General features: G+C 33.9%; 1 protein-coding gene across 5 annotated transcripts in view; it reads right to left on the bottom strand.

Moving 5' to 3' along the window:
• The window catches only part of LOC150079142 (polyamine-transporting ATPase 13A3-like), a 750,840-nt gene extending 733,023 nt beyond the window's left edge, over window positions 1-17,817 (bottom strand). For all 5 annotated transcript variants that reach the window (XR_016547547.1, XR_016547548.1, XR_016547549.1 and 2 more), the window contains exon 1: window positions 17,607-17,817. Coding sequence is in view for 2 of the 5 variants with exons in the window: in XM_090383358.1 (XP_090239484.1) it covers window positions 17,607-17,793 (187 nt within the window). In the remaining 3 variants the exon portion in view is untranslated. The remainder of the gene's footprint in view (window positions 1-17,606) is intronic.
• Between the last annotated feature and the right edge of the window lie 2,217 nt (window positions 17,818-20,034).

The following is a 20,034-nucleotide window of genomic DNA, read 5'->3' as shown; positions in this document are numbered from 1 at the left end:
ATGAACCTGCATGGGCACAAATTCAATTGAGAAAAGACAGTTGTAGAATAGATGTGCAGAAATTTGCCTTTAGCCAGCGGGTGGTTAATTGCTGGAACAAACTTCCATCTGTCGTGGAAGTTGATAGTGTAAATAAATTCAAGGAGGAACTGGACAAACTTTTAGAGAGAAATGGATGTATGAAATTGGGTTGGTTTTTTTTTTTTTTTTTTTGGCTGATGCTACATAAGCTCGTACGCTTGCTTTCTTGCATCACATGCCTCTATTACTGCTACTACTACTACAACGCTGATGAAACAGGACTTTTTAATAATTTGGTACCTGACAATACATTTAAATTCAAAGGGGAAACATGTGTTGGTGTGAAAAAAAAAAAAAAAAAAAAAAAAATCAAAGGCTCACCAAACATAAGGAAACTGAAGTCATCCAAGCTTTCTTGTTTGCAATGTAATCCTGTGGATTCACTGCAAACAAGAAAGCTTGGATGACTTCAGATATTTTTCAGGAGTACTTACTGTCCTATCCTGTGGATTCACTGCAAACAAGAAAGCTTGGATGACTTCAGATATTTTTCACGAGTACTTACTGTCCTGCACATCCCCAGATTCAAAATGTGTCCAACATTAAGCTAGTGTTTCTCCCTCCCCATGCGACATCAATTTTTCAACCAATGGACATAGCTATAATCGAGAGTTTGAAAAGATTTTATAAAAGATTTCTAGATCTAAGTCTGATCAGTCAAAGAGAACAGAAACCTACTAAGTCTATATCGATATTGGATGCTATAAATTTATTGAATGATGCATGGAACAATGTTACTTCGACAACCATATCGAATTGCTTCAAGAAATCAAAATTAAATTCAAATGAAATTTCAATTGTATATGAAGAAGATGGAAACGAAGAAAACAACTTACCATTATCCGAATGGTTGCTACGTAAAAACATTGTAGGTTTTAATACAGATAACATTGATGAATTTTTACGAGTCGATGACAACTTATTAACTAGTGGTCTTCCTACGGAGATTGACATTGTAGATACTGTGCTCAACAAAGACGATAACGACAATGGTAAAGACTATGATTGTGATGATGATATGATGACAATTGAAAATGATCAAAATCAGTGCTGACAATCTCACAAGCTCAAGGTGCAATGGAGACAGTCAATTTTTTTGAAGGAACTGAGGCAAGTAATGAGACGTTTAATGCATTGAGTGTTTTAAGGGGAAACAAGAAATATCAAAGGGAAATCTTTAAAATAAATATCAACTTTAAGATTCATAAATAAAGACTAATTGAAATCGTGTTTATTATTAAACAGTATTGTTTTTAAGTACAGAGAAATTGTTTAGTATTAAGTGTATGGTTTTAAAATTACAGACAAATTTTGTTTAATATTAAGTGTATTGTAGTTTATACAAGCATATTAATACAAATAATATGTAGGTATATACTGTACTTATATTATTTTTTTTCTCTTTAATATTTCTTTGAATCTATCTTTTTATCAAGTTATTGAGAATTTAAAAAAACAAGAGGTAGATTTAACTCATCACTGATATAAAGTGTTCATTGTTTAATGGCCCCAGTGGTATGGCTAGTAACGGTTATAACGAGAAAATTTTGTCTGTCCCTTGATGCTCATTATAACCAAGTTCGACTGTATTTTAAAAAGATTAGGAGATTTATCAATTGCTATTACAAACTTCAGAGGATAAAGTTATGGTAATGCTTCAAATGTGGCAGGAAAGTACTGTATTAAGGAGTCCAAGCCAGATTGAAGCAACATAGTTCTACTGTATTTTATGTACCTTCTACTAGTCACTCTCTAAATTTAATTGGAACTAATGCAGTTGAATATTGTTCTACTGCAGAGCATTTTTTCCACTTTATAGAAAATTTATATAATTTTTTTTCTGCTGCCCCAAGAAGATGGAATGTCTTAAATCAATATTTTGGAAGAAATTGACTAACACTGAAAAATTTAAGTGATACTAGATGGTTATAAACCATTATAACAAAATTGTTATAAATTAACAAAAGAAGCCTTAATTAATTTATCAAGTGAACATGAAAGGCAGTAGTGCGTCTAGAATGTACTAAATTAATTTTAAAAAAATGTTGAGTATGAAACTGAATTATTTACTGTCCTCTGGGATAAAATATTAAATAGCTTAAAAAAACCAAGTAAATCGTTACAATATCCTGCAATAAATTTACTACATGATTCTGATCTTTTGAAATCAGAATCGTACAGTAAATCATGCAGAATTACATGAATATAGTTTTCATATTAGAAACGATTTTTATATTATTGAAAGAAAAGATAAATTAACTGACGAATGGCAATAAACAAAGTTGAATTTAAAAAAGAAAACTGTGCGATGAAACAAGAGATAATGAAGTAATTTAGAAGGGAAAGAAATGCTTATTATCAATACATTCAATGTTATTTGTGATGGATTTAAGTGCTGAAATAAATAGACGAATATAAGTAAACACCAATATTTTAGATACTTTTAAAATATTTATAAATCTTGATTTAGATGAAACAATTCAACATTAATATCGATAAATTAATAAGTATATATATAAAAATGACGTTGACTCGGAAAAGTTTAAAGATGAAGTTATCTAATTTTTACTCTTTATTAAAGGAGAAAATATTGGCACAATATGAATGAAATATATAATATCATTAATAATGGATTAAGATCTACATTTCCCATTGTTGAAATAATATTAAAAATATTTTTGCAATGCCGGTTAGTAAACGGGGAACGGTCATTTTCTGTTCTCAAATGAGTTAAAAACTATTTGAGGAATAGTTTAATTCAAGATAAAATGAGCAATATGTCATTATTATTTATTGAATCTGAACAAGTAAACAGCATTAATTACGATGATTTAATAGATATTTTTGCTGAGGTAAAGCCAAAGAAAAAATATTTATGCAAATAAATTGTATCAACTCATAATTCAGCTATTGCATTGCTAATTTATAATGTACCTGATATTATATACTGCTGACAAACAAGATTTGAATGTTTTTATAATATTTTTGTAACACAATTTTTGATATTATTTTTGTATTAAAATTAGTAAATACACTAATTTGTTGTACTTTTTTTGTGTATTATACTTTGTCGTTGGACTCCCCCGTAGCTCGGTTCTGACTGTGCAGGCAACCTGGGTTCGATTCTGGTGGGGGCCCAAATTTATGGTGTTCACCCAGCATCATGTTGTGAAATGAGGAGCTACTTGTGAAAGTGTAGTAGACGCTGGTCACGAAACACTGCGATGGAAGTAGATTTGCTGACCACATGATGACCCACCAAAGCCGTGTGGCTGGTCATCATACCCTCACGGGCTTTTGAGACAGAGTTTAATTCAGTACTTTTCTTCATATTTCACAGTATTATTACAACGTTTGTGTTTAAACAAATTGGTAAAAATAATTGTTTTTTCTGATCATATATATGCAAGGTTTTTTTTTTGGCTTCTGGTATCTTTAAAGGGGACCCCGCAAGAGCTTAGCGCCTCAGCCGCGAGAAGTGTAAGTACAGCCCTGTGAACGTGCATATGAACAAAATGTGGATGAAATAGAACACATTCTTCAGTCAATAGAACGTAGTTCTACTATTAGCGCACAGAATTTCTACACATATCAGCGTTCCACAGACAAGAGTACAGCAAACATTATGTGAGAACAGCTTGTATCCATTTCACATACAGCGGGTGCAACACCTTCAACCAGGAGATGATGCCCAGCGATTGGAATTTTGTCGGTGGGTAAATACTAATTGCCGATTAATTCCATTAATACTGTTCAGCGATGAAGCAACTTTCACCAGTGACGTTACAAACAACACTCGTAACTCTCATAGGTGGTCAGAAAAACCCACATGCCACTGTAGAAACAAATTTTCAACATTGCTTCACTGTAAACGTGTGGTTCGGTATCATCGACAATCAGTTGATTGGGCCTGTTTTGTTATAAAATCACCTTACAGGACCCATTTACCTAGAATTTCTGCAAAACTAACTTCCACTACTATTGGAGGATGTTCCTTGGCTACAAGGATTGGTATGTACTTTCAGCATGACGGAGCTCCTGCACATTATACCCCTCTGGTGATACAATATCTAAATCAAACTTTCCCTGAACAATGGATCAGCTGCAGTGGTGGTCCCATTCATTGGCCACCAAGGTCTCCAAGACCTCACTCTGTTAGATTTTTGTTTGTGGGGATGGATGAAAAGCACAGTATACAAAGAAAAGGTGAATACAAGAAATGAATTGCTCACTCGCATTTTGGATACTGCTGCCCTCAAAGGAATGCCAAGACAACACATCATATTAGTCATATTACCACAAAAGTTGAAAAGTGCATTGAGGTTTTTCGGGATTTTCGAACATTTATTGTGAACTGTAAAAAATATGTCAATTATTTGTTTTGTATCATTCAAAAAGTCAATAAATACAAACAATAAGTCATTTATGTCATTTATCGTTCTTTAATACCTCTCATAATGGCTTTGTGCATGCCAGTTTCAAACAGCTGTATCTCCGTATCCATTAAGAATTGGACAATGTTTATATGAACTTTTTTACTCAGAATAATCAATACTATAACCTCAAAATATTTACTATTTCTCCTGAATCATCCTGTATATAGAGAGAGACACACAGTCTTAAGGTTGGACAAGTGTAATCCGTGAGATCCCTTAGGAACCAGTGTTGGGTCCCCTTCTTTGTCTAATTTCATAAATGATACTGACAAGACCATCTAAGGGAAGTTATCGAAGCTTTCTGATGATTTGAAGGTGGAAAGGGTTGTTAACAATTTCAGTCAAGTCTTGTTACTTCGAAAAGACATGAATCGGTTGCATACATGGTCTAAAAAAAATGGCAACTACAGTTTTAATGTTTCTAAATGTAAGATTACATATTAGGGGGGGCAGAAAACTTGGAGTTACATATAAGCTAGAAAGAAAAGCTGAATTGGTCAAGATGAAAAAGACCTATGTGTTACAATTTAGTCTCATATTAAGTTTTCTGTGCAGTGTAAACAGGACACTAGGAAGGTACGCTGTCCTGTTAATGATTTATAGCACCTTTGCTGGTAGGTGGAAGGATGTATTAGAGCTCTATAAAAGGCAAATTAGGCCACATTCAGAATATTGTATTCAGATCTGGAGGCTGCACTTCAAAAAAAGATATACAACTTCGAGAGAGAAAGAGTTCAAAGAAGGGGTGACAGATTAGTGACAATTGCAAATTGATGCACATACGAGGTGTGGTTATTAAATAACACAACTGCATGCACAGCCACTACACATCAAGCACCACCTGTGAAACAAATTTACAGCAGTTGACCTTGAACCTTTCCCTAGTTGCCTGCCCGGTCACATTTCAACATGCTCATTTGCTTTGCAATGAGACAGGTTTACATTATCATGTGTTTTTGCAGTTTGCCAGAAAAATGACAGACAAAAGAATCGTACAACGAATCAACCTCAAATTTTTAATAAAACTATAGAAAACAGCAACTGAAAGTTATGTCAAGTTTATGGGGAAGATACTATGTCAAGAGCTTCCATGTTTGAATGGCATAAAAGATTTTTAGAAGGAAGAGAGAGAATGTGGACGATGATCTAAGAAAAACAGACAAATATTAACTGAAAATTTAGGTATGAGAAAATGTGTGCGTGCCACATTTTCAAGAAATCCTCATGGTTTCATTTACACAATTTCTCACGGTTTCTCGTATAAATAAAAAAAAATCTAAACAAAGCATTAGCAGAGGCATATGATGCAAGAAAGCAAGCTTATGCAGCAACAGCAAAAAAAAAAAAAAAAAACCGCTCCCATTTCACCCCTCCGTTCTTCCAAATACCTGTCCAGCTCAGCCTTAAATTTATTTAGGCTATCAACTTCCACAAAAAGGATGGAAATTTGTTCCACCAACCAACTACCCGCTGGCTAAAGGCAAACTTCCGCACATCTATCCTACATCTGTCTTTCCTGAATTTGGATTTATGCCCTCTCAGGTGATTATTCTGAGCAAGAGGAAGAATCCCATCAGCATTACGCCTGCTCAAACCATTCAAGGGCAAACGGTTTGCTTACTTCCTTTGCTGCCTCCTTTAATATAACTGGATAGATCCCATCCATCCGGGGTTCCTTTTTTATGTTTATCTTCAACAATTTCTCCTCCAGTTTCCTCTCAGTTAATACAAAGTCATCTAGCTCACAACCAGAGTTTACCTCTGGCATTCCCTTCCCTGAATAACTCCTGGGATTTTGCATCTACATTCATGTGTGAATGTAGATGCAAAATACTCATTTAGTTTGTTAGCCACCTGAGCAGGATCATCAACATCCAGTGGACCAATCTGATTCATCCCTTTCCTTCTAGAGTTAACATTGGTAAAGAACTCTTTGCTGTTTTTCTTTGCATCCTTTGCCAAAGATTTCTCATAATCTGCCTTTGCCTGCCTGCCTAATCTCCTTTGTGACTTGGTTACAGACCAGCTTATATCTATCATAAGCTTCCATGTCAGTCATTAGTTTATATGTATCCCATGCATTTTTCTTCTGTGCCATGTCTCATTAGTTCATCTGACATCCATTTAGGCCTAAACCTTGAACAATATTTCTTAGTTGGTATGTAGTGCCTAGTAGCTTCCAAGATAATTTCTTTGAATGCTTCCCATTTTGAATTTGCTGTTGGTAATATCATCAGTTGGTCCCACCATATAGAATTTAAATACTGTCTCAGACCACCGTAGTTGCATTTACGAAAGCAAATGTCCTTCCCTTTACCCAGTAGCATAACTACCCTTTTTCGAACCCAGAGGCAAAGAACATGTTCAGGCCCCTACTTAATTAATGAAAATTGCAAAAAGAGAAGACAGCCAAAGATGCCGAGCACTAAAGGGCCCAGGCCTGGAGGCAATTGCCTTGCCTGCCTACATGGTAGCTACGCCACTGCCTTTACCCCTGATGGTAGTTACCTCTTTGAGTAAATCCTACTGCAGCACACCGTGATCACTGCCACCTAGTGGTTCCTTTATCTGCAGATTCTTAATGCATGAAGGAATCACTACTGATAATCAGATCAAGAGTATTACTCCCTCTAGTTGCCTCCCGAACATGCTGATGTAGAAAACAATCATCCAATAAATCCACAAAAGCCTTGCTAGTGTGTGAGTGACCAACCCACAATTTCTAGTCAATATCTGGGAAATTAAAATCCCCCATTATAAGACTATCGTTTACTGGCCCACTATTTCCCTGTACAGTTTTTTATTATACTCATCAGAATAATTAGGCCTATAACACACTCGTACTCTCAATTTTGATCTCCAAATGCTTATGTCACACCAAACTGACTCGACACTGCACTGTCCAGCGATGTCGACTGGCTTCACTTTCTTGGATTTTATGTGTTTCTTAACTAATAGCATAACCCCTCCTACCTTCCTATCCACATTGTACTATCCAAATTCCAGTTCTGCATTCCTTATATCTGTGTGACACCACGTCTCTGATATCCCAACAATATCTGCCTTTGATGTTTTGAGCAATACCTCAAATTCATTTACCAAACTCCTAGTATTGATGTATATGCAAGTATACATGCACCTGTTCTTATTCTTAGCTACCCTATCACAACCCATGTGTTTACTTGTACCGCAATGACTCCCAGCAGTCTCTGAAATACCCTGCATCTTGTTTTCCAGGCTGCTGCTCATTCTAATAGAAGCAGTGCAAGAATCACTTTCACCTCTAATTATTCTTAATATTCACTTTCTCACTTTCACAATAATCACTTTCACCTCTTAATATTCACTTTCTCACTTATACCTCTAATTATTCTTAATATTGTTACACAAAGTTTAAGTTAACTTTAAAACAGGTACCAAGAAAACTCAAATTTCAACATTTTACTAGTTTTATACAGCAACTGGACGAAAACATTAATAACTTCAAGAGAAGAATATAAAGCCTGCCCAATAACGTGCTTGGTCAGCTGCTACATAGGAGGGAATAATTTGCAACCAATGTGGAATGTTCTGGATGCTATTCATAATGTTATTGCATCAAATGTAATAATCAAGTGCTACACAGAGGGTAGCTGTGACAAGAATATCATTGAAAAACAATCTAGCAAATGAATAAATGAAAAAGACAGCAACACTGAGGAATGGGATTTTGAATGAGTATATGGATTGTGTTGAAGAATTTGGGGAATTTAAGGTAGATGATGTTGCCACTAAAGCAGAGGTTGCCAAAGTGTGGAGCCAGATCCCCCAGCACAAAATTTTTTTGGAGAGGGGGATGCACATGTCATTTTTATGAAGCACTTTTTTTAACAAAATATGGATAAACCATTTCACTAATCAGGTATCAAGTGTATTTTATTTCAATCTTTGAAATTAACATAATGAAGTATATATTTACTTATAAATTGTCAAATCTATTTATTTGCACTTGTTCTGGAAGATGGGAGAGGTATGAATTTTATGAAATATTTTAAAAGGTGGACAAGCTATAAAAGTTTGGGAAGCTTTGGACTATAACAACACCAACATCTAATGAGCTGCTTACCAACAAGCAAAATGAAGTTGTTTGAAATGATGAAAGCAGAAGTTATAATAATGCTCAACACTTAAAGAATGCACACAAGACAAACTATGCAACTGAACTGAATTCATCTTTCCTTTAATATTAATGTTGATTCTACTTTTACAAGTTCACGTTATACTGATTACATATTTTCATTTCAATTATACTGTTTCCTTTCTCATTGTTTCTCTTATAAATAAAACAAAATCTAAAAATATTATTCTTAATATTGTTACGCAAAGCTTAAGTTAATATTAAAACAGGTTTTCAAACCAAGAAAATTTTCAAAATTCAACAGATCTCATTATAACAAGCTTTCTAACCCCATTATTAAAAGCCAAAAATTTAGATCCTGTGAACTTTTCTAACCCTACTTCATGGATTCAGTGTGATTTGAGATCAGCTGTAGGTCAGTTGCCTAAGTAACTTGGGTTGCAAATCGAACTGGATAACAATAGCCATCCACGCGACCAATCTCATTATGATTCCAGTTTCAATTTCAGTGTGCGGCATTCTTGTTAATTGTGTAAAAATGAAGTTATTTTATTCAAATCTCATTATTATTTTGGTAACAGTCTGTATCCCTTGTGTAATTACACATTTATGTGCAAATAGATGTTTCCATGTAACACTGAAAATGAATTAGTGCATATGAATTTTAATGCTACTTTGAAACATAACTGTCAGAGTGGATTAATAAATGTACAGATTATAAACCAAATAGACGTACTGAGTGGGCCTTATGGGACAGGGGCACTGGTGGGGGATAGCTTCCCTAGGCCTGGACCATAGCCATGAGTTACAGTAAAGAGAAATTAGAGGAAGAAGATAGGCTCAGCAAGGCTGTTTGTTATAGAGCCACGTGCTGGTTTTTGACACCCCTGGAACCAAATAATTCTGAAGATGGAGACAATGCTGTTGAAGATGACAGTATTGGATGCAGTAACTGATTCTGTGACATATGACGGTGGGAAATGGTTTTAATGAATTTCCTTTATTCACTCATTAATTTTGATTCAGTTGTGATTTTTTAGTTTACAAACAGTGTTGATGTGTATGTAAAACTGAACAATCAAAACTGAATCAAAATCATTATATCCTCACTGATGAATAAATTCAACCGAAAGATCCTATATATCATTAAATGGTTATTTTTCAAATCTTTTCTGTTCTCAATGTGGTCTGTAATAATAATAGTGCCGACCGGGCTAGCCAGGTGAGTAAAATGCCTGCCTGGCAACCCAAAGGTCGCGGGTTCGAATCCCACCTTGGGCTTGGATCAGAGTAAAATGCAAAAACTTTGGGAGGTGCATTATGGCCACAGAAGCCGATGCGCCAACAACTAACCAAAAAAAAAAATAATAATAGTATTTCATAATGTAGCACTTGAAATAAAATTTCATTTTCAAAGTTTTCTGTTTAATTTACACATACAGTTTCTGCATTTTTTAATGACAAAATGCATTAGATGAGATTTTACTATTCTCCAAAATAATAATAAAATTATTTTGGAGAATAGTGAAAACCTAACACTTCAATTAGGTAAAATCTGCCTTTATTTCTACAAAGAAGACAAATAATTTTTAGATGTTTTGTGGTTCTTACACAACTTCAGTGACTGCTCTATTATAGTAAATTTGTATACAAAGTTGAAATGTAACAAGAACAGCAATTCATTCACTGGAGAAGTGGTACAGAAGTACCATGAAATATCTGAGAATGATCTATATTCCTTCAAGAAATTAAAGGCAGAATTTACTTTACTGAAGCCAAAATGCTTAGATTTTCAAAATTTTCCATATTGATTTACCTGCACACTATGCCACTAAAATAACTTGGTTACAATTTTTAAAGAGATATAGTTCTTCAAAATGTACAACCTAATCACCACCTGCTTGGAACCAGCATCTTTAATCCTTATTCAATATCAGTGAATTACTAAAATACTCACTTTAGGAACCTTATATAATTCAATAATTTAAGGGAGCATTTTCAGTTCCAGAAAAACTTAAAAGCTGCATATCATGTTTCTGAATGTGTTACCAAAAACACCTATTATGAGATTATAAAGAAATTCACAAACACAAAAATGAATTTTTAAAATGGATACTAAATATATCGTGAAAGGTGATGTGACCACTGAAGGATTAACAAGGTTCCACTGTATATACACTCCCACCTAAAAGTTTGAAATCACAACTTATGACAACAGTTTATTTTATTTTTATTTATTTATTTATTTTTTTTTTTGAAATCAGCTATGACAGTGTAAGGTCGGGGTCGTGAACCTTTTAATATCTACAGCCCACTTTTGTATCTTTGTTGATGGTAAAATTTCCTTACCACCCACCGGTGCCACAGTAACTCAATTTAGCACAAGTGCGAAGTAATTTTTAGAGGAGAGGGTTTGTAAAAAAATATGTACTTAAATTTATCTTTTTATTTATACTTTATGTATGTTTACACATAGATAATTTAAATTTAATGAATTTCTGCATCTCCGTCGATACAGCGCCTACTAGTGCGGAAGCTGCTTAAATTGAAGAAAAAGAAAGTTAAATGCGAAAACAATAAAGTTTATTGAAATTACCTTTAATTAATGATATCCTTGAGGCTGATGCTGCGAGACTAAATATTTGATATCTGGTTCGATTTTTGTAAGGAACAAACGAAGGTCTCCTCTTTCAGTGATATTCAGACGGTTTCTCTGTTTGGTGATAATGATTAACAGCACTAAAGCCCGATTCTACAAGACATGAGGTAGGGAAAGGTATCAATAAATGAAATATCATTTTCCAGATATCTGGATATAACGCAGGCATTTTTTTTCCACAGTTTTTGGTATCCACCACTATCGAAATTATATTTGCTCTCTTCATCATAAAAAGTCAAACTCAAAGTTGTTAGCACTGTATTCAATATATGGAGGAAGAACAAAATTTGTAACAATGGACAAAAAACTCCACTCTGCCCACCATGAAAGCTTGAATCGCCCACTAGTGGGTGGTAGGGACCAGGTTGACGACCACTGGTGTAAGGTTTAATATAAAAAAAAAAAAAAAACACAAAGTATTTTAAGGTTTTTTTTTATTAAGCACTGAAAAATTTACGGCTAAAAATATTGAAATGATTAATATTAACAACTATAATGATTTTTCATCAAAATGTCTACCATAAGATATTATCACTAACTTACACAGATATAGCACCCTGACAATTAATTTTACAATAGTGTCTATAATAGCCTAATAATAATCTTGACTAACATTATTCCAATGATCTGCAAGGTACCCATAAATTTTGGGAAGATGGGTAGACTTCACAGACTTTATGATCACATAAAAGCTGTATGGGTTAAAGTCGGACAATTGGAAAGGTGCCACCATAATTTGCAATAACCTCTCCTGTTTTGTAGTTGCTAGAAAGTCCTTACATATCTCAGAGCTATGCTTCGGGTCACTGCCTTGTTGTAATATAAAGTCAAGTCCAGGGAATACTGCATTATGACCAAGAGTATTTTTATAGCCTTCTTTTCTTAAAATTAATCCAATTCTGATGATGTGACCTACTCTGGAAAAACAGAAGCAACCCAGATTGTAATGGAACAACCTGCATGATTGACTGTAGGCACTAAACAATGTGGCGATTCCGTAGCCAGGTGGGAAGGAGCAGCAGTGCATAGCACACGCTTCTTGATTAGACCGGGGTTCGAGCCCGTCACCACCAAATATGGAGGATGCGGAAAGGTCAGGAAATGACCACCGCATATCCCGGAGCAATATGGCCTTAGTTGCTAATGCTCCTAAAAAAAAAAAAAAAAAAAAAATCAAACAACAAACAACTAAACAATGTAGTACCATTTTTGCTTCAGTTGATCATCTCACAAACTATACTTCAATCCAAAAATTTCAAATTTGAATTCATCTGTCCACAGTATGTTTTTCCACTCTTCAATTATCCAATTTTTATGTCCCAAAATTGGATAATTAGCCCTTAGCCCAAGCCAACCATTTCTTTTGATTTTTCAGTTTTAATAAAGGTTGTCGGACCACTACATGTCCATGAAGTCCAGCTGTTTTAAGACAAAAGTTTTACAGTGGCTGTAGACATAGGAGTTTCTCTGTTTCAATCAAACTAAGCTCATATTTCAGATGCAGTAAGTCATCAACTGCATTTAGAAATCAGTGTTATGGTCTTATCTTGTGCTTCCGTTGTTGCGCAAGGTCATCCTGCATGGTTTATCCTTTAAACTCCCAGTCTCCTTGAATCGCTGAATGGTAGGTTGTACTTTAAATGAAACACCTAGTTTTTTGCCAGTACTTATCATGGAATAACTTTCTTTATACAGAGTTATAAAAACTTTTTTTTTTTTACAACACTCAGTTCCTTATTTCTTGCCACGTTTATCACAAAACCCTCTTTCTGAATTATGTATGGTCGAGTTTGGGTTACAGCTCTTACTCCTCAATTTATATCATTGCAAAACACTGTACAATCATCTAAAGTCTCCTATGATATTGAAACAACTGACTTTATAGAATCATAAAGTCAAGTTGCTCTACAATGCTCTAATACATTCAATAATCTTCTAATGCATTTAAGAATCTTCCACCACATTCAAGGACCTATACCTTTCTGAAATATTCTCCAATATTCTAGAAATTTCTTAAATATTACTTCAGTTTTTTGATTTTCATACATAATGAATATTTTAATAAAAATTGGTAAACAAGTTGGTATTTTTTTTTTAATAAAAAACTTGAAAATTAAGAAAAATGAAATGGGATTCCAAACTTTTAAGTGGAAATATAATTGGCCAACCTGTATTTTAAACTGTGCATCAGGTTACTTGGTATCTACAAAATGGCTTAGAAATTAATTCAGATAAATCAGGACACCACATTGACAAAAAAGAACTTTCAATTATCATTGTTCTGCATACTGGAGAACACAGGATTAAGACTGTTCAAATATGAGAGGATCTTGGGGTACATACTGACTTACAGCTACTTCTTTATTCTAAGAAAATTTCTCCTCTAAGGAAAATGTGGCTTGTGCATCAATAGCTAATTCATGTTATAAAACCAGATGTGCTACTTAAAAATACAGACACCCATCTTCTATCAATAATGCAGTATAGGTAAAAGGTATGGTAAGTTACTGCTGTTTCTAACCTGAAGCCAATACACTCTATAGAAATTATGGTTATGAAATTGGCAAATCTGCAGCCTGGTCATGAATTCACTTGGTCTAGAACTCCACTACAAAGTCCTTAACAGGATTCCTCTTGAAAAGACTACAGAAATCTTGTCCCTCAATTCATTTGTGAAATTACACGTTAATGGGTGACACTAGCCTTTATATTTGCAATTAACTGGCATGTCCTACAAAAAAATACCAGGCTAAGGCCTTCATTAAGTTCAATAAATAATAGAAATTTTATCCCTGATTAATTTTTATCACCCTAACCCTCAATCAGATAAAAGTCTTGATATTATCTTGCATATAGCGCATTAACATGAGCTAACCTCTACCTAAGTGTGCTTCTAATGTCTAATTTTAAATCTTCTTGTATTAATTAATATTTACATACTCACTGTTTCTTAATCGTATTGCTTTGAGCAGTGTCTCTATGTAGTGTTCAATTACACTGACTTTTTCTATTTTGCTACACTGCAAGCCCTTTTAATCCCTGAGCTACACAGAGTAAGTATTTAAAGTTGTTAATGTACATATAACATTTCAGGCTAATAAATGGATATTTATTATTTATCTTTGTTATTTACATTTTTTTTTTATCTATCTTGCAGATTGTTATTAACCTCAGGGGCTCAACATCTGATGAGTATGGGCTTGGCAAACCTAGGGTCCTGAGCAGGATATCATCATTCTTCTCTTTCTTGGTGATTCCTTTCCTTTCCTCTCTCTCGGGAATTTTTTTTTTAGCTGGTGCAGCATGTCTCAGGTGTCCTTGTACCATATGGCTAATAATAATAATAATTACCATAATTAGCCTTTTAGTCCCTTAAGACCATTCCAGTATTTATTAAACTGATTCATTAAATAAACATTGTCATTTACAATCAATATTACAATAGCCCTGAACTGTTTGGAGCAACATATTTAGAAACACTACATTTCACCCAAATAGATGTGTAATATCGTACAATATTGTTATAAACATAACACTATAATATTGTAATATTGTTGTTGACATTAGAATTGAATTTCTGTAGATTTTAATTTTCAGGAAATGTGTGAAGGGAGTTTGTTCCAGAAAATGGAAGTTAAAATGAATGAATGAATGAATAAATTATTATTATTATTATTATCCATATGGTGCAAGGAATGAGGTTGCTTGGTTTGGTGTTTAATGGTGCATTGGCAATTGAGGCCAGAATAAATGAGGAAGAAGAAAAGTTGGTTCTGTGAGTTTGAAGTTGGACAGTAAAAAGATGAGGACTATTTGTGGCAGCTGTTCAGATTGGTTTGGAAGGAAGAGAGAGGGTAAATTATAGAAGCAAATTCAGAAGAACAGTGCCCCTGGAAGTATCTATAAAAAAGGCATGTACGGGAAACAGAATATCTAAGAGCCAGAGAGTGGAGGGAATTTGTAAGAGATGGGTCATTAATTAACTTAAGTGCCCTCTTTTGAATGTAGTCTAGAAACCTGAGAGAGAGAGAGAGAGAGAGGTTATGGAGACACTGACCCATAGTTTGATTAAATTCAAGGAAGAACTAGACAAACTATTGGAGGGGATGAACAGATGATGTGAGATCCCCTCCCCCTTGGCTGATGCTATACAAGCTTACTTACTTGCATCATTTTCCACTACTAATACTAATTATCTAGAATTCAGATATTATTCATTTAAATCAAAAGCACTGCAGAAAAGCCAACTGATTAATTTAAAAAGTCACGGGGTAATACACAATTGTATTATTAAACCTGCACAAAGCTGATTACGTCTAAAATTCTACAATTTTAATTCCTATACCGTTTTGTGCACATGTTAGTTTTTCTGCAGCCCTCTCAGGCAAAACAGACAACTGCACAACAAAGACATAGCTAATTAATTTTTTTTAATTTTCCAATTTTTTTCTACTTATTAACTGCAGGTTATGGACAAACTAATTAATATAGTAGAGTTAATTTTATATTATAATATCTATTTAAAAAATACTTTAATAAACACCTCATGTTGACTTATCTCAAGTTTGCGGGCTTCACTATCGTGAGTCCTTGATGCTTTAACGTAACTTTACTTGGCAAATACGATAATTAATTAACAAATGAGTAATTGCAGTTTATAATAAACAAAATGTTTTTCCAATTTGTAACATTATTAACATAAAACTAACATCCCCAGTCTGCTTTTATATTTCACCAAGAAGCTAATAAGAGTTTCCAATCTGCAGTTCTTCAGCAGTCATGTGCCATTATCTCAGGCAAACAGAGAACTGCATAATAAAGGAAGGTGACTAATTTTATAATTTCCCTATTTTTTTTTTCTACTTATTAACTGCAGATTGTGGGAAAACTAATTTTACACAGTTAATTTTATGTTATAATCTATTTATGAAGTACTTTTAAAAATTTTTCCTTTTAAAACACTATACAAAAAATTACCAAATCCCTTTAAATAAGACCTACACAAAACCTCTTTCAAAGAAGGGAAGCACAAGTGTTGTATGTTCAATAATAGATGGGAAAGATTATTTTTTATTTTCACTGCAGTAAAATAAATTTCTCATTATAAAAATATAGAGTGTATTCCAATTATTATTATTAGCCATATGGTGCAAGGAAGCCTGAGAATTTTGCTGCGCCAGCCAAAAAAAAAAAAATTCTGAGTTATCCCTGAGAGAGGGGGGGGGGGGTCAGAAATAGAAGGGAATCACCAAGAAAGAGAAGAATGATGATATCCAGTTCAGGATCCTGGGTGTGCCAAGCCCATACTCACCAGATGTGAGCCCCTGGGGGTTTATACAAAAGAAAGTTGAGCCAACAAGTTAGGCTATTAATTTTTCCCATAAAAGGAAAGTTTATACTCAACTGTGCCCATCCCATTATTGCAAAGTGTATTATCTTTAAGTAGTCAGTAATATTATGACAGGTAACAAACTCAACTATATATACACAGAGGCTTCATAGATTGTGGCATCTCCCTTTCATTGTAGTCTGGATAGAGTTCTCTTCCAAAGCAACTAAAGGCTGACCCAGGTTATACAAAGGGTCTACTTTGAGTAGGTTAGCATCTCTGAAACTCAAAATTGCTCTTTGATAGCCTTATAGACTGATAATGTACAACTCCAAAATATTCAGTTTTCTTATTTAGTTGAAATCAAAGTAAAACCATCTGTCTTACTTTGCTATTCCTTAGTACAATATCAGGGGAAATACACTGACTGGACATAACAGTAACTGAAATAATATGTAATTAGAAAAAAATGTTCAAATCTTAACTGGTCAATTTTGTGGGAGAAAGGTACTCCATTTAACAATTAATTATCAAAACAGTCATAAAAGGAATGATATCACATTAAAAATAAATTTATAAGGTAAAATAAATGGAAGAATCTCCACCCATTTTTCAATGTTTTCTTGGTTGACAAGGATCACCAATTTAGATTTTTATGGTGCACTGGCAGTTAAAGCCATAATGTACTGTATACCTTAATATTTTCTAAAACTTTTCAAATCCACAGTTTTCTCTGTTTACTAGCAAGGAACAACCAGTGTACCGTTATTTACATTTCTTGAAAATATGATGCTCAACACTGCAAGAAACAGCAAAGTTATATGCTTATGAAAATTAAATTTAAGAAGTTAAACAAATTCAAAATACATAACTTCCTTTCAAAATTTTAATTTTAATTTTTACATAAAAAACAACTTAAAAACGCTAATAATTTTCATTTAATAAACTTTGCTTTTAACTAGCAATAATTAGGGTTTATCTTACCATTAATGCCTACTAATCCATCAAGAAGTGGTACAAAACCTTCTGGTTCTGGTGGTATATGATTCTGCTGCCTTAAACTGCCATTACTTATATGACCTGGTGAACCATATCCTTCCTTCTGCAGCATATTTGCAAAGTACTTGGTTGTAAATATTGATAATAACCTAGAATTTCCCCTTTCAGCCATTTTAAATTTTGATTATTTGACGGCGCAGCACGTTTTTACTCTTACTAAATTAATGACTGATATCGTTAATGTAACGTAGCTACGCAAAATTATTATTATGTTGTTCTAGAAACTTTACAATAAATTATTAAAACTGTAAGCAACTGATCTTCTAAATTAATAAAGGAGTTTCAGAAATAATTATATGCAGTTTAAATTAATTTATCACAGCCATAAATAAACAAATAAAAAAAAAATCACAGTAATGACTGAAACAGCTTTCAGAGGAACAGCCGGCTTATGGTGGGATGCGTCCAGACATTTTCCCCTATCTTTCTAGGATGATGTCTTTGAAAGTGTTTCGTTTTAAAGCCAACATCGATCTGTTTAATATGCAAGGCATATTAACAGATCTGCATAATAAGCAACTGATTCTAAAAGCGCCTTAATGTATTTTAACTAATGTGTTCCAGTTCTCAGGACGATAAAGGATAATTAACAGGCTTAGCTAAAAATGGCGTGGAGTAAGCAATGCAACCAACTTCATCGCGAATTTCACAATAACCTGACATTGATAAGACTGAATACTAAGAATTCTCTCAGATAGAAATCTGACTGGAAAGAATACTTATAGATTGACGTGTGATGAGAATGATAATACCTAATTTACACGTGATAAGGCTGCTTAATTTCACAATTTATGCGACTCAAATACAAACCACATGTCTTGATATACCTAAAGTATAACTAGTTACGCCACTATTGGGAAAAGCGACACTACAAAATATTTCTTAGAATAACAACGAATTTATTATTTCACAAAAACAGGCTAGTCTTCGGTTATGTAACAGATTATTATTATGATTAGCAATATTATTAAACCGCGCCTCCAACACAGAGACACAATTGGAGCAATGCCAGATTTTGGTAGTCTGGGGACTACCAAAATACTATTATTATTATTATTATTATTATTAGCTATATGGTGCAAGGAAGCCTGAGGTTTATGCTGCACCAGCCAAAAAAAAAAAAAAAAAAAAATCCCTAGTTACCCTGAGAGAGAGAGAAAAGTAGAAGGGAATCACCAAGAAAGAGAAGAATGATGATATCCAGCTCAGAACCCTGGGTGTGCCAAGCCCATACTCACCAGATGTGATACTTGTTAAAAGTAATATCTATGTTTATAAATATGTATTGTTAATGTATAATTGTGTATATTTTTTGGAACGAATGGTTCAAGTTCAGGAGTACAAGAATATATATGTGTTTACATGTAATAGTAGTAATAGTAATAGTAATAGTAATAGTGGCATGTGATGCAAGAAAGCAAGTGTATGAGTTTATGCAGCATCAGCCAAAAAAAAATTCACACAACCATTCCCTCTAAATGTTTGTCCAGTTTCTCCTTAAATTTATTTTTTTTTTAAATTTTTAAAGGCCCTAAAATTAAGGTACATTCCGCGGGTGTTAGGCTGCAACCAGTGACATACCCACGATTTTTATATTGTAGTGATGGGCTTTTAATCAGGACTGCTAATCTCAATCAGAATGCTGCTTTGATCTAAAGGAAACAACTAGGTTTTTTGGGTTTTTTTCGTTTTAATCGAAATACCCAAAGTATTTGGGTATAGCTGAAACACTGAAGCCCCTTTCCTCGCGACGTGTTCCTGCGTCGACAAACAGCCCTGTATTCGTATGGAGTTTCGGAGCAGTTGCACCACTGCACCCTAGCAAATGCGCCCTTATCTAGAACTATCCATGATTAACTTGTATTAGAAGATGAAATGCACAAGGCATAATTTCTTATGGGTTTAGGTAATTAACTATATAATATTGGTGTAGATACACACCATAGTTTACTCATAAATTTGAACTACGTATGTAGTGTAAAGTCATCGTTTTAATTATATCCCATATTGTGGGTGCCTTCACAACGAGATACGTTAAATATGCACAGGAAATTTTAATGCGGCTGGTCATCGGACATTGAAGACAAAATTACATGATGCAGTTCTGAATATTAATTCGTGTAAGAAACTGCGTTTGTAGTTTACGTTTAAACTTGATTAAACCAAGTACCCACAACATGTGTAATAAATTACGTTTGTGGCTTCGAGGATAAACCCTTTACATATTTCTTAAAGTGTATTTATATCCAACACCATACAGTAGTCACTCCAATTAATCGAGCCCAAGAAAAATCTCATTCCATTATAGTTACGTCTCTTGAAATTGAATTGCCCGTCTTTACCTTTGAATTGC

This window comes from Mastigoproctus giganteus, chromosome 10, assembly GCF_048544385.1.
Source record: "Mastigoproctus giganteus isolate SK-2022 chromosome 10, ASM4854438v1, whole genome shotgun sequence".
Taxonomy (NCBI): domain Eukaryota; kingdom Metazoa; phylum Arthropoda; class Arachnida; order Uropygi; family Thelyphonidae; genus Mastigoproctus; species Mastigoproctus giganteus.
The sequence above is the reverse complement of the archived record's forward strand: the minus strand, read 5'-3'. Positions and strand labels throughout refer to the sequence as shown.